This window comes from Melozone crissalis, unplaced genomic scaffold (assembly GCF_028551555.1).
Source record: "Melozone crissalis strain CALT ecotype California unplaced genomic scaffold, PUWL_Pcris_2 ptg000016l_1, whole genome shotgun sequence".
Taxonomy (NCBI): domain Eukaryota; kingdom Metazoa; phylum Chordata; class Aves; order Passeriformes; family Passerellidae; genus Melozone; species Melozone crissalis.
In genome coordinates, this window is record NW_026535794.1 from 55,313,658 (window position 1) to 55,328,856 (window position 15,199).

The 15,199-nt window shown below is 36.3% G+C and overlaps 1 protein-coding gene across 6 annotated transcripts in view; it reads right to left on the reverse strand.

The window, feature by feature from the left end:
* The window catches only part of LRRFIP2 (LRR binding FLII interacting protein 2), a 55,817-nt gene that overhangs the window by 24,781 nt on the left and 15,837 nt on the right, over positions 1–15,199 (reverse strand). For all 6 annotated transcript variants that reach the window (XM_054273552.1, XM_054273550.1, XM_054273548.1 and 3 more), the window contains exon 3: positions 12,766–12,852. In XM_054273552.1, coding sequence (XP_054129527.1) covers positions 12,766–12,852 — 87 coding nt within the window. The remainder of the gene's footprint in view (positions 1–12,765; positions 12,853–15,199) is intronic.

A 15,199-nucleotide genomic window follows, 5' to 3' on the forward strand; every position in this document is an offset into this window, starting at 1 on the left:
TTACAGTCACTCATGCACATTCTCCTGAAAGAGTTATGTTTAAAGGTGAAAGGCTGAAATCTATTTATGCAGTGAATAATAAAAGCAGCTCTGAGCAACACAACTTAAAAAGAAAAAAAATTGCCATTTCATGCTGCTTTGCCCCTCCCTAAGAAGAAATGTCCAGCAGAAATTAGAATTATATTTGTATCAGAGCTACACATAATAGCAGTCTTTACTGTATTGTTCTCTCACAGAATCTTCTAAAATTTTCTTGAGAGCATATGCAAAGCCAAAAAAGGTAAATCATGCATTTGTAATCCAACTGCAAAAGATATCACTAACTAATTAAAAATACTACATAATATTTAAGGTTTTATAACATAGGTTTAGCATGTCTCTAGATTTGAACTACTATATGCAGCAAAAGGCATGAAGTTTCAGACGTTCATGCCAGTTTTTAAAGATAACTTTTTGCAGAGCTACAGTAGCCTTTCTTATGGCACTACTAGCTACTCTTGATTTTGTAAAGATGCAGATTAGGTTTTCATGCTATTGCATTTTTTCATGTTTATTAAATTTAAATATGGCATCCTATTTAAAAGTATTCAAGGTGTATTTACTGCAAACTTCAATACTCCTGATTTCCATCCAAATGCTTAACTTTTTAAAATAGTGGTTTGGTATTATACATGCAGTTGTTATTTAGTATGCTTGAATTAACTTATTCTAACCCCAGTGCTCTTCAGTATCATTGTCGCATTCACCAACTTTATGCTTGACTGCAAAAAGAGCAGTAAAACAGCAACTACTAAAATTCTTTAAAGAGGCAACTTAACAACATTAAGAAAATTAAACTCAACGCCTCCAGAAAATTATACACAGAAAATGCAATATAAAAATATTTTAAAAATGCACATATAATACTGTCAAACCTCACGACCATACAATACAAGTTTAATGCAACCATGCATACGGTGCTTACAAAACAAACTGATACTTCTTATCAAACCAGTGTTTAAAGAAGACACCTATGAAGAAAAGCGTAATTTTGTATTTATACTGGGCTATTCAAACATCTAAAGATAAGTAAGGTATTGTTAAACATTGTACTAACCCTGTAGCTCCTAGCTGGTGCCACTGCATCACTGTATAGAGAAGATGACTATAATGTGAAGAACAGAACAAGTCAGAAATACTTTTTCTGCATACACACATTTTTAAATGTATGTTCTATATTCCACTAAAGTCCTAAAGATTTAAATACTAAATTTTAATCTATCTATAGTAGACAGAAACTTTCAGGAAGGGTAGGAGAGCCTCCAAGAAAACATCTTGGAAACCAATTTAAACATTATCAAACCAGTCTAGTATTTTTTCAAGTAGATTTGTGGAAGAGAGTGAAGAAATTAAGTAGCTCTCAAATAACATGTCAGTTTTCCCTAGCTAGTTATTTAGACCTGGCCATGACCACAGCTGCAAGTACTGGAAGATATTACTCATCTCATGATATATCAGTATTTTATAATTTATATTAAGATGGAAAAAAGTACTGCAGTGGTGTTAAACACTTAAGGCTTTTTTGTTGTTTTTAAAAGACAGGAATTTGCAACAGCAACTGTCACAGCTGCTAGTTGTTTTCTGTATATCATACAGAATCATGAAACAGAAGTTATTTTAAATTTAAAACCTCACATGCAGAACAGAGTAATCAGCATGCTACACAATGATTTTATAAAACACAGCCCTTACAAGCAAAAAATACAACTGTTACCGCTTTTCACTGTAATAATTGCAAGTGTCATAGAGATAAGTTAGTGTCACACAGCATAAGTAAGGAAAACCACATATACATATTTTATGAAAATAATTAAAGTTATATAGAAAGAGTAGACAGACCCAAACATGGTAGGAAGGAACTGGTTTACTATATCCAAGGCTGCTATAATTTCTTTGATCATAGTGACTTCCACTCTGAGGAGCGAGGAAGGAAAGAAGAGAGAAAGCAAAGGTTGCATCTGTAGATGTTGCAAACAAAAGTTTTATCTTAACATTACCCAAGTGTTCCCAAGCTTAGACCTTGTGCAGAATGCTGTAAAGTTTTTCCTAATGCTGACCCCAAATCCATTTAGCCTTCTTATGCAAGTAAATAATAAAAGCATCAAAACTACTACGTACTTTGTGTATCAGCATTAACTGTATTTCTGATGCCATGCTCAAACAGATATTACATAATTTTGGTATTTTTCCTCCATAATAAAATAAAAATTCCAAAAGCTTAACAAGTGCAGCAAGAAATACATGAAAAACATAACTGAAAAGACTTGCTAATAATTAGTACAATTATTTACTTAATCTTTTTTACATTAGATACCATTATGAATCAAAGCATTTTGGGGGGAGAGAAGGACAGAAATCCCTAATAATTGAATTGGGGCTGGATGTTTATGTGACACTAGCATAGCCTGTACCCTACCACTATTCTTTACATCAAGTACACATACTCAAAGTCTAGCAATTATATTTTGGCTTATTTCTGTTGGGTTTTGACTCTACACAAATTGCACATATATGAACATGTAAGGCAAAAATTCATACATACATACATACAAGAAAAACAAGACAGATAAAAACATGGCAAAAAGCAGTGCCTGCAGAATAAAGCACTTCTTATCTTAATAGGTAACAGAAAGCAGAAATACTCATATTGTTCCTTTGTTTAGGAACTAAGGGAACAGGAAAATAGCCCTTCAAAAGCACACGGAGAAATGCTGTAATAAAATAATAAGTAAATACAAAATTACTTCAGCCTAGTCTCAACACAAGCATCCACTGCTGTTTTGACCCCTCCCCCAAGCCCTAATGCAGTTGCTAATCCATCCGCACTAAAGACTGTCTGAAAAATTACATCCAAAATATTTCATTTATTGACACTATATTCACATGTTAAACACCAAACTTTCTGGAATAGTTTTTGCACAATCAAAATAATCCTCATGCCTTTCTCAATAAGTCACTGGATTAACATCCAGGTCTATGGCAAATTCAATCTGCTGGACATCTACATTTAAAATGTTTCTAACTATCTGATAGAGGACAAGTAATAGAACATGTATCTCCATCCCAACTGAATAAACTTTAATCCAGAGAACTGCCACCTTTAAATAATTCCAAGAGCCTTTCCCAGGCCTCCAGCAAACAAGCTTTCTATTCAGCTGATTCCATTGATAGTATTGCAGTGATACAAAAACAGTTTCACACACAAATTGGAAGTCAGAATCTGATCAGTATGAGGGGTTTTTTTTTCCTAAAAACATTTATGAAAATGTCAGGAAGCTAACAATTTTATCCATGATGTTACATACTTAGTATATTTATAAGGAATATTATACTAGAAAACTACCCAATAAACCTTTATGGGAATAAAGATCTTTCTCCTTTGAACTTTGAGATTAACTGTAAGCATGAGTCTAAGAATGAAATTTAGAGAATTAATACCACTATATAACAGCATCTTCAATCTTAAAATATAAAGAAGACAGACACAAGGATTTAAGGGTTTTATCACCTGAAGCCGAAATAACACAGAAAATTCTAACTACCTAATTAGAAAAAAAGCGTGATAGCCACGCTTCCATCACTGTGTTAAAAAAAACTGACAATTGAAACTATAATCAACCCTATTCTCATTAATATAGGCTTGGCTTAAAGCTAGTGCTCACATCTCACAGAAGAATTTAAATCAATAAACAACTAAAAAAGCTTAACAATACAAATTTAAGCACTATATTGTGCTTGCCTATCTGCTAGCTAATTCAGATAACACTGCTATTTAAACAAATAAAACTTTTTAAGCCGCTTAAATATTCCTTTTGGTGGTACTTGTTGCTTGCCTCTTCTTAAGAAACACAGATTTTATGTGGCATAATACCACTGAGAATGTGATGCCATCTACTATCACTTCATAAAAATATGACAGATGTCCTTTAAGTAAAGATATACAAACTAGCTGCTTATTCTCTGGACGGAAATAACTTTCCATTAGATTACGGTAAAGTTTCTATGTGGTAATGCAGAATACAAATAGATGCATACACACTTTTTCCACCACGGATGTTCTCCAAGTCTAATCTGTATGAGACTTCACTACAAAGTTTAGAAATAACAATACTAGAAAGTGCTTGCTGTAAGACAGGTGTCTTTTCTCTCTGAAAAAAACTGCACATGTAGGCTACAGAAAATGTTAGAACTGTATAACTATTCTACATCTGAACATATAATAGTACAAATTTATATACTTTTTAAAGTATATAAAGAATTTTAAGTCACTAGTTAGTATGATTACCCCTTAGAAACAAAGCACAAAACAGTCTTCCCTCAAAGAGATGCAAAATATTAGCATACAGGGACCAAATATCTTGCAGATCTATCCTTAGTGTTGTCATACTATAGTGAAAGAAAATTAAATAAAGTGGAAGTCATAATGTTAAAAAAAAAATTGCTTTTACTTCAAAGAATGACTAAAAAGACAAGAAAATTACAAAAACCATATTCTACTAATAAAGAAAATTTAAACATGAAGGAATATGCATTTATCCAGATCTGAAGTGCTTTCTGAGGCTGGACCACTAAACAAAAATTAATCTTTTTCCCCAACAGCATCCCATTTTATAAAAAAATGAGATAATTTTGGACAGCACTACGCTATGTGAGATATTTCACGTGATTTTAGTAACAGAATTTTAAACAGTTAAGCTGAGTCTTATATGGTAGATTTCATTAAACTGAGACAACATTTACAAGGTTATGTAACAAAGGGCTCATCTCCACACAGGCAAAGCACTCAAAGGGAACATCAGCCCCATGTTGAGCTGTGCAATTCACCATGATGCCATGACCTTCCCTGGCACCACACAGGCTCAGGAAGGTCATTGCCCATGGGGTACAGGGCATGAAAGTTTTCACAGGCGGAAAAGGAAATAGCATTTTGTGATCAGGGAGGAATTTAAGGCAATAGAGGAATTAAGTGTTTTCAGGAGGAGCAAATGTGTGAAAAAGAAGGAGCAGTATGATGAAAGGGCCAGCTATGTGTAAAGAGAATGGGAGTCTACCAGAGTTGGCAACTCTTAAGAATACTAATAAAAACAGCTTTGTAATAATAGTTTAGCAAGTGTCTCATGTTTCTTGTCACTCAGTAACAGCAAAATTTGTGAGGTTTATATGTCTTTTCTTCAACTTAGAAAACTTAAATTTTGACATCAGGCTTGTTTTTTTTCTAGTTCACTAAAAAATTTCACAGGTATTTTGACTGTAGGTAATGTGCAATACAATATACAATTTAATATCAACCTAAGCCAACAGAAAAAAATACCCTGACAGCAGTTTAAAAATATGACATTATATAGTAGTAGCATGCTGGAGTATTGCCCAGTATAATTTCCAAAATGAGGAATAATGAGAGGATTTCAAGAAAAAATATTTTTGTCTATTGTTACATCTGAAAATGTCTTCTAGACATCAGATTAACAACAGAAATTCCCCAGATTTCGATTTTATATTTGTTTATAAGTTAATATAGTCCAGATTTAATTAATATTATTTCATATTGTATTCATATTATCTCAATAGTTCCAATACATCCAGTATTACCAATATATTAAATGATATTTTAATATCGTAGATGTAATTTACAGACTATGGTTCTTTTTGTGTTACTAGAAGTATTTATTACCTACAATAAGTCACTGGATCAGTTTTAATCATCTTAAATATATTGATTTTTTCAGAACAATTTCTGTCTCTAATTATTACCTCCAATAAGCAACCTTACTATCAGAGAATGAAGACAGATCACTCAGACACTTATCATCCCAACACTTAAACTGTTAATAGTTTAAAAAGGTATAACAGTCTACTAAAAATGTTTAACTTGCCTAAACTAGGAATACCACAAATATACAGAAATACCCATTACTGAAAAGGCAAAATTTCTGTATTTCAGCCTTGTCTGTTGTTCTAAAATCACAACATAAAAGAGAAAAATGTCTCCTGTTTTAACTTTTAATAACATGTTTGTACCTGTCAAGACTGATAGACAACCTTTTCCATTTCATTACTTCTCTACTGGGGACATCGGGAGAGAGCAACTGAAGAGATTAATTCCCTTCACAACTGTAAGTGTTCCTTCTTTCAGCTCTCACATTTGCTATCACAAAGTACTTGATTACATCAATCATTGCAGCAATCCCATTAATACTGTGCTCTATAAGCATGCTTTCACCAAACTACTGCTTTGGTAAGTAGACACAGAAAATGTTACAATGTGAAGACATCACATTAAGTAAAAAGCGTGCTCATTCCAAGTTACACACCACAAGAGCTCTCCTTTTGGAGGTACTTGCTCGGCTCCTGTGAGATGCACTGACATCTGAGGAACTCTTGAGAATGAAATTATAAAAATACATTAAGATATGAAATAAATTTTTAAATTTAATTCTATTACTCTTCACTGAATGACAGAAAATAACCAAGGCAGTCAAAGAAATTCTAAGTAAGCTTCCCAAAAATGAGCTTAGTTATCTGCCCAATTCAAGCCCTCTTGTTTAGACAACAGCCAATTACTTAATCGCTCTCTTAGCATATTTGTTATGTCAGCCAAGACAAGAGCAGATCTGAGCAAATCTATATCAGCTCACAAGTTTCTAAGAGCTGCACATAGCTATTTTACATGTTTTCTTGATAAAGCATTTACTGTTCAAAATTATTTGATAAAAATACCTGTGCGGCAAATTGCAGAAATACTTAACACTATGACTTGCATGACATTACATAAAATTCCGTTAATCACAAAATACATTTAATTGCAAAGACCTCTTAGCAAGTGACAATCACCTTTTTTTGAAGTCATACAAAGAAACAGCTCATTCCAACTTCCAAAATACATAAAACCAACCCTTTTATTTTAGTAATTTGTCCCTTTCCTGGCCTGTATACCCAGATCAATGACCAGCTGACTTCTACACAGATCCAAGATGAGGAAAATGTTACCATAATCTCAAGAAAACTGCTCTTTACCAACATATATATGGCCTAAAGATGACATAAAAGAGTCTATACAAAAAATATTTCTGTTAGCAGTCTTCAGGATACCTTACATCATTTGGCTAAATATTTTGCCATTAATGAGTAATTATTCCCACCTCCTCCAAGAAAGAGAATCCTGCATCATACCAAACTCTTCTTCAAATTGTATCTTAGGGTTCTGACACCATTTCCTTCAGAAATAACTACAGACACACAGTAATACTCCAAGTGCAAGAAAAGACTAGAAGATTGAAACATAAAAATAAACTGCCTTTTAAACACTGACGGAAATAAAACACCAGATGAACTTAAACATTGTATGTGACTTAAAATTACTAAAACTGCAAATACTTATGAGACTTGCAGCATCATCCTCTCCAATAGAAAAAAGGAACCAGAACCCAAACCCTTTTTTCCTTTGGTTTGGTTTCTGAAGGCTGTGATCAAAAAGAAAAAGTATATAGTTTGAACACAAACCAAATGTGAATGTCGACTGGACTGGTGAGAGTATCTGGCTCTCTCTGCATCTTCCTGAGAAAGAAGAAATGCAGGGTTATTTCATAAGGAAGGAATAAAAAGCTTGACACAATACCAGGAAGCCAAAGTGAGCAACATGCTTTTAGCACTTTTAATGCTATGCGTCATTTTGAATAATCCATGGTGGCAAGTAAACTCATTCAAGGTAGAAGAGCTCATTTCACCTGATTTGGGTAAGTATGCCAAGATCACATTAGGGAATATAAGTAAGGCAGGTTAGTATAATTAATAATTAGTGTTCAGTAGTCAGTTAGTCTTTCTTATGATTAATAATGCAGAAAAAAAGCACAGAACTGTTTAAATTAAGAAAGAAAAGTAAAAATAGAGAGCTTTACAAAATTTTAAGGACGCTACTAAGAAATGTACCATATAATTACCACATTCAGATTTTAAATAATTTACAAAGTTATTTGAAGGAGAAATTATTATTCTCAGTTGCCTCATATATATTTTGCTTTTTTTTTCTCTATTAGAGAAACAAAGCTTCTTAAGCAAATTGACTATTTTTAAGTTCTACAGCTAGTTTTGCTATCTATACAGTGAAAATAATAAACCAAACTCAAAATCTGAGTGATGACAACTAGCTAAGGCACCTTAATAGTTTTTTTTCTGTTTAAGGATGAGAGAATGTTCATTTTGGTTCACACAAGAGAATACGTGAAAGAAGCAAGACAAAAACCACAACTAATTTAAAATCAAAACATATTTCACATGCCATAAGCATTTCAAATTGTTACAGTATGAAAACATGTTAAGAATAACCTTAATTTTAAAACTATCCCATTTGGAGGCTACAACACGGTTTGAAAAGTAGGAATTGCTCCTTAACTTACCTATTTCCTACAGTTTTCAATATATTGAACTATTCTAAAGATTGTAAGCCAGTTATTTATAGAATTAAAGGCTAGGTCTCCAGAACATAGATGCGTATCTAAAGACTAGATTTCTTCTTGCTTATGGTCACATGGTTATCATCTGCATTTTCACTGGATACATTAATTTGTTTAAAACTATTTTACAACTATTCAGTTTTCAATAGGCCTATTTAAAACTCTGCCAGAGAATTGCCATGGGGAGAGCATAGGTTCATTTCATAATGATATTTTAGTCTTCCTCTCTATACTGTTTGTTTTGAGGTTTAAAATGAATGCTCAAGCTATTTAACTTTTCAACACAATATGGTTAGATCATTGCCAATTTTAAATATTCTTTGTATCTCTGGTCTAAATGGACAAGTATCTCTTAGTAACATCTGCAGCAGGCAAGAAGAAAGTTTGCTACTTAGATAAGATTCCTCTTAATTGCTGGGTAACAAGTCTCTTCCTGACATTCCATCAGAAAATAGAAAGCCTGTGTTAAATGTTCAGCATATTCAGGATTATGCTCTACATTATGTACTGCGAACAGATAGGTGCTGCTCACATCTCAAGCTTGATTTCTAAAAAATTCAAGTTAGAATTATGCACGTTATCCAATACAGAGGTTACATCTCTCAACCCAGGAAAGGAGTGCACATCTCTTTAGAAATCTCCTGCAGCAGATGTGCCCCTTAGGACTGCAAAAGGAAGGTAGCATTCAGCTGAGTGGCATTGATTTTGAGTGAGATTCCTCCCAAATACCATATTTTAAAAACCCTTGATCTCAAGCAAAAAAAAAAACCTTCAAAGGTACATTCCACCAAGAAATACAGAAACTATGCTGATCTTGAGAACATGAGAACTAATGTATACACAAATATCAGATAGGCAAAGAGACAATAATGAGTGAATACAACTTTGCAAATAAAATTCTAATGACAGTCTTAGGATTTCTCAAACGATATTAACTGCCATTGTAACTTTAACTATTTTAAATGATGCCTAGTCTCAGCATGTATTACTTAAATCTTGGTGATTCAAAACATTCCCACAGTGAACACTTTCCTAAAAGCCAGAAAAACCCCTGACATCTCCTATATACCCTTTTAAGAAGCACATGAATTTTGTGAAAGGAACCCTCCAAAGAAACTTTGCAATTAAGTCAGTCTCACTCCAGTGCTAGGTAAAATCACAGAAAATCCTATTCTGGGAGGTACTGAAAAACACCTGGGGGAAACTCAGTCATTGGTCACAGCCAGGATGGCTTCATGAGGGGAAATTCCTGCTTGGCGAACCTCATTTTGTTATACAACAGGGTAATCCACCTAAGTGACCTAGGAGAGTTGGTAGATTGTATCTTTTTTGACTTCAGCAAAGCTTTTGATACTGTCTCTCAAAGGATGCTTCTAGACAAAGTGGCCCGCACACAGCTGAATAACCATGTTATGTGATGAATGAGCAACTGGCTCACAGGTTGGGCACAAAGGGTTGTACTGAATGGAGTGACAACAAACTGGCATCAGGTCACTGGAAGGGTTCCACAGGCTCATCCTAAGTCCAGGTCTCCTTATAAATAACTTGGATGCAGAACTCAAGGCATAGTAAGTTGGCCAATGACACCAAATGGGAGGAGCTTGAGGGCAGGGAGGTCCCACAGCAACACCTCAACAAATCAGAGAGATGGGCAACCATCAACCATAGTGTCTTGGTTTGAAAGACAGGTGCCTACCAAGGAAGATGGGAACCTCCCTGGGAATGGAAAATGTGACCCCCTTCCCTCCAAATTATTATAACTTTGACATTACAGGGCTGTCAGGCAAAGATATGGGAAAAAGAATAGCAGTTCTTTACTAGTGTATGTGTGTGTGCATATATATATATATATATACACAAATATATATATATATATGTATACACACATAAAATGAGGTAAACAAACACCAACAACAGTGGGAGCAACAACAAACAGAACCAGTAAAAGCCTTCTCCCGGCTTTCACTGGCACTTTCCCCTTTGGTGCAGTTACGGCCACAGCCGGCAGGGCAGGTGCGATGAGTCCCCCACAGCCGCAGGGGGCGCTGTGGCGTGAGCCCAGCTGCCTCTCTCCAGGTGGGTAATGGTGGCACAGCCAGCGGGAGAAATAGAAAGCGGCTTTCTTTACAAACTCATAGGAGGCAGCTGGTCCTGGTGCCCCTCTGGATGATAAAACAGACAGCAGTAGGAACCCTGAAGCAGTAGGCTGGAAGGCAGGCACACCTGGGGTTGTAAAAAGTGTAGCAAAACTCCAGAGCCATGCCAGGATCTGCAGGGTATCCCGGCCGGCAGGCAGGGGCAGGGAATATTGGATAAAGTGTAGTAAAAAACCAGAAGCAGCAGCAGAAAACAGCAGCACTGGGCAGCAGCAGGTGGCATTCTGCAAGCACCCAAGAGACACTCCCTCCAGAAGGGGGAGAGGGTCAGGGTCCCAGGTTTTCCCCCGCAGCACCCAAGTAGATGATGAGGGTCCCTTCCAGTGAGATTAGATATTGAAAAGGTCCCAATTCAACAGCTGCTCTTACTAGCAAAGGCTCACCTGTGGTAAGGAAAAGCAGTGCACAACATAACTCTGCATTGACAATGGATTCTGCCCACAGCAGCAGCCCAAGTGTCTATACTCCAAGAGTGAGGGACAAGCACAGCCCCTCACCCACCAGCCAAACTCTCATATTATCTCTGTTCTTCCCAAAAGAAAGCACCCCAGCTAAGAGACTGCAGCCAGCTGCACCCCTGCCCCCATCTTGGACACATGCTTTGTTTCTCTCAAGTATCCATTGTTCTGGTCTCTTAGGCAACAAATGGGAGAGAAATTCCCTAAGAAAAAAAAATATTGAACAAATCCTAACCTCCAACACATACGAAGTTTAAACTGGGCAATTGCTGGATTGTGCACTTGGGATAGGTCAACCCAGGACATACAGACAGACTGGGGAACAAGACACTAGAGAGCAGCACCATGGGGTCCTGACTGATGGCAAGCTGAATGTGAGTCAGCAGTGCCCGCACAGCCAGGAGGGTCTCCTACTGTGTCCTGGGAGCATCAGGCACTGCATCACCAGCTGAGCAAGGGAAAGGATTGTCCTGCTCTGCTCTGCTGCAGCCTTGAGTCCTGTGTGCAGTTTTGGGTGCACAACATAAGAAACAAAACTATTAGAGAACCCCCCAAAAAGGGCAGCCAAGATAGTGAAGGGGCTGGAGGGGAAGCTGAACAAGGAGCAGCTGAGGTCATCCAGGTCTGCTCAGCCTGGAGGAGACTGAGGGGAGTCCTCATTGCAGTATTGAGCATTCTCACAAGGGGAAGCAGAGAAGCAGGACCAGTGATAGGACCCAAGGGAACAGTCAGTCCAGGGAGGGTTGGACTATGTACAGATATAATTGAACCGCATACATATATAGTTTATATGTCTGTGTGTATATGTATTATTTTCTACATAATTAGACACTTGGAAATAACACACAGCAAACCATTAGTAAATTACTTCTTCCAAAATCCTGTGTTAGCTCTCTGAGTGGCTAAAACATGCACAACAGGTAATTTTAGCCTACCATCCATTTCTGGATATGAGCCCATTTTCTATCATATAAATGCTGAGAAAACTACAGAATGGAAAAAGAAAACCAAACAAAAAGTTTCAAATATAAATTAGAGTCACCACACAAGACTGGATTCCTGAACTGAAAACTCAGATCTACATTAATTACCATGTAATCATCAAAATAATAGCAGACATCTATAATTCAAAAAGTCCAACTGTGGTACAATGAGAACCATATAAAATTGAGGCAAAAAATGTTCTGCTTATTTCACTTATTAGACAGGAAAAAACCCCACAACCACCAAGTACGAGCAGTACATGAATTTGAATGCAATCATGATAAATAATAAATTATTAATGTTTTACACATAAAGTCCTAATGTTTTACATGCAATGTCAAAACTTGAATTAAATGCAACAACTATGCAATAACCATACTGCTGAAAACCTAGCTTCTAGGATTTTTTTTTCTCAAGAAATGCAAACTTTTTCTAGGAGAAACGTGTGGAGCAACACACAACTGTATGTGTGAATATTACCCAATTTAAATTATTTTCTTAAAAGAAAGATCTTGACAACAGGTATTTACTGTGAATCCTTTTAGTATAATCCAATTCTAATGCTGAAAATACTTGTACAAAACTGAATTACACTAAAAGACAAAATCTTATGGAAATACAGAAATAAAATACAAAGTTTTGTAAAGGTCTGCAATAATCCCTGGTGAATTACACTACCTCTTTTTGCTGTCGCTCCAGCTCTCTCATACGTATATCTCTTGCTTCTGCTCGAGCCGCCCGTTTTGCTGCAAGTCTGGCTTCTGCCTACAAGTAAATGGAAAATAATTAAAGTTTAAAAAAAGTTTTTTGAATAATGGTTTGAGTACTCAAATCTCTTCACAAATACACATTCAGATTTTAACATCATAATACAGAAGTGATCAATAATGAAATTTCAAAAATAATATGCAACTAAACTCTTCAAAGATAGCATTACTAGTTGAAAGAATTAGATGATCATTAAAAAAGTCACAGAATGGCTTGGGTATGAAGAGATCATAAAGACCATCAACTTCCAATGCCCAGATCAGGTGCCATCAACTAAAGCAGGCTGCTCAGTGCTCCATCCAACCTGGCCTTGAACAGTTCTAGGGATGGGACATCCACAACTTCTCTGGCCAACCTTTTCCAATGGCCAGGAACTCACCACTCCCCTAGTAAGAATTTCCTCTAAACATCTAATCTAAACTTACTCTCTTTACTTCAAAACCATACATTCCCCTATGTCGTAACGCTATCTGCCTGTGTAAAAAAAACTTACTCTACCTGTTTTTCATAAGCCTGCTTCAGGTACTGGAAGGTCACAGTGAGGTCTCCCCAAATACATCTCTTCTCCAGGCTGAACAACCCCAGTTCTCTCAGCCTGTCTTTATAGGTGAGGTGCTCCAGTCCTCTGAGCATCTTTGCTGCCATCAACAACAACTTCTCCCAGTCTGGACTCACATCTGAGATCGCCCTGACTGACATGCAGTATATTGTATTTGGACTTGTTGAACTTCAAGAGGTTCTCATGGGCCCAAATGTGTCCGTGTGGCTCTGGACGGTATCCCATCCTTTGGTTGTGCCAACTGAACCACTGCTTCACAGATCTGCAAACTTGCTGAGGGCACACTCAATCCCACTAACAGTGTCATTGATAAAGGTACTAAACAGCCCTGGGAATATGAGGGAATAAATTTTGCCATATAGCTGAAGTTTGAAGAAAGTACAAGCTCAATTTTTTCATGTTTGAATAGTGAGCTGACAAAAATTCTCTCAAATTCTTTAAATATTAAACCACTGAAGACAGGTTTTCCACCAAAGATTCCAGCTGTCTATGTAATGCTAATTAAAAGTCTTTTGAGAATCAGCAGCAGCTAAAAATTCAGAACTCCTAACAAACAACCAATTAAAGAAGTTCTTAAAATGTAAAATCCAATAGATTTTTGGTTTTTTGCTTTTGATTAAGGATAGAGTTTTCCTTGCTTTTGCCACTGTCACAGTAAATGTTTATGTATAACATTGGAAACCTATAAAGCTGTTTTATTGTGCTTCAGGAAAATGAAACAAGTATATAACTTGGGAAGTTAACTTCAAATTATGATTAGACTACAAGCACAAAATATCAAATAATGACAAGACAGAAGGCAGACACACTATAGCTTTATTACTCAAAACAGTTTGTCTTAACTCCAAGTGACTCATGAAGACTATTTTTCCTGAATTTTGCATATGCAGATAAAACAATCCAAGGCTGTGTCAACACTCCTGACTGCCATAATGCAATCTTTCTTCAAAGCAGCTTAAAGCTACTCTTCTTTCTACCTGATGATAACACCAAAGTAAAGCAAGAAAATTGCAATGCAAGAGGAAGTACTTCCATTTGTAGCCCATTATTGCTTTGTCTTATATAAACTGTCACACTGACAGGTATGCAGCACAGAAAGAAAAAGGACTCAAAAAGCTGCTAAGTTTGGGTTTAGCTTTGTCTACAAAATTGCAGATATATGCATTTGGCCTTATGCTCTGGCAAGGTTTTACGGTTAAGTTACAAATTTAATACAAAGATAATACCGTTAAGATACAAAGTTAATTGGTTTACTGATTCATGTTAAACATCAATTCACATTTCACCACTCTCCCCTCGTCTTACACCCAGAGACCTAAATGCCTACAGTAAAAGGGAAACTCCATTTCTTAGCATTTACTAAACTCTTGATAAAATATGTTATAGGTAAAAGTTAAGTTATGTTAAATTAGGGTATAGTTCAATTGTATTGTATTAATTATATTAATTGCATTATGTTAAGGGGGGAGCTTATTAGAATGTTCTAGGAGAAGGGTTCAGGGTTTGGGGGAAGGGCAGTCTGGCGGGGCAAGGCGAGGTCGAAGAGGGATTGGATGGAAGACCTGACCAATCATTCGAAGCCCTGCAGAAACGATTGGTCCAGAATGAACCAGAATGAATGGCATTAAAGACCAATGAGAAGCCTGCAAATGGACCAATCACCATGCAGATCCAAAATGCACCAATCCTGGGCTCGAACGGGGCTGTAAATGGGGGGAGCTCGGTTGGGTCAGGGCTCTTCTTTTTGGATACCTGTTTTTTGGGGAGAACCCAGCGCACTGGGGG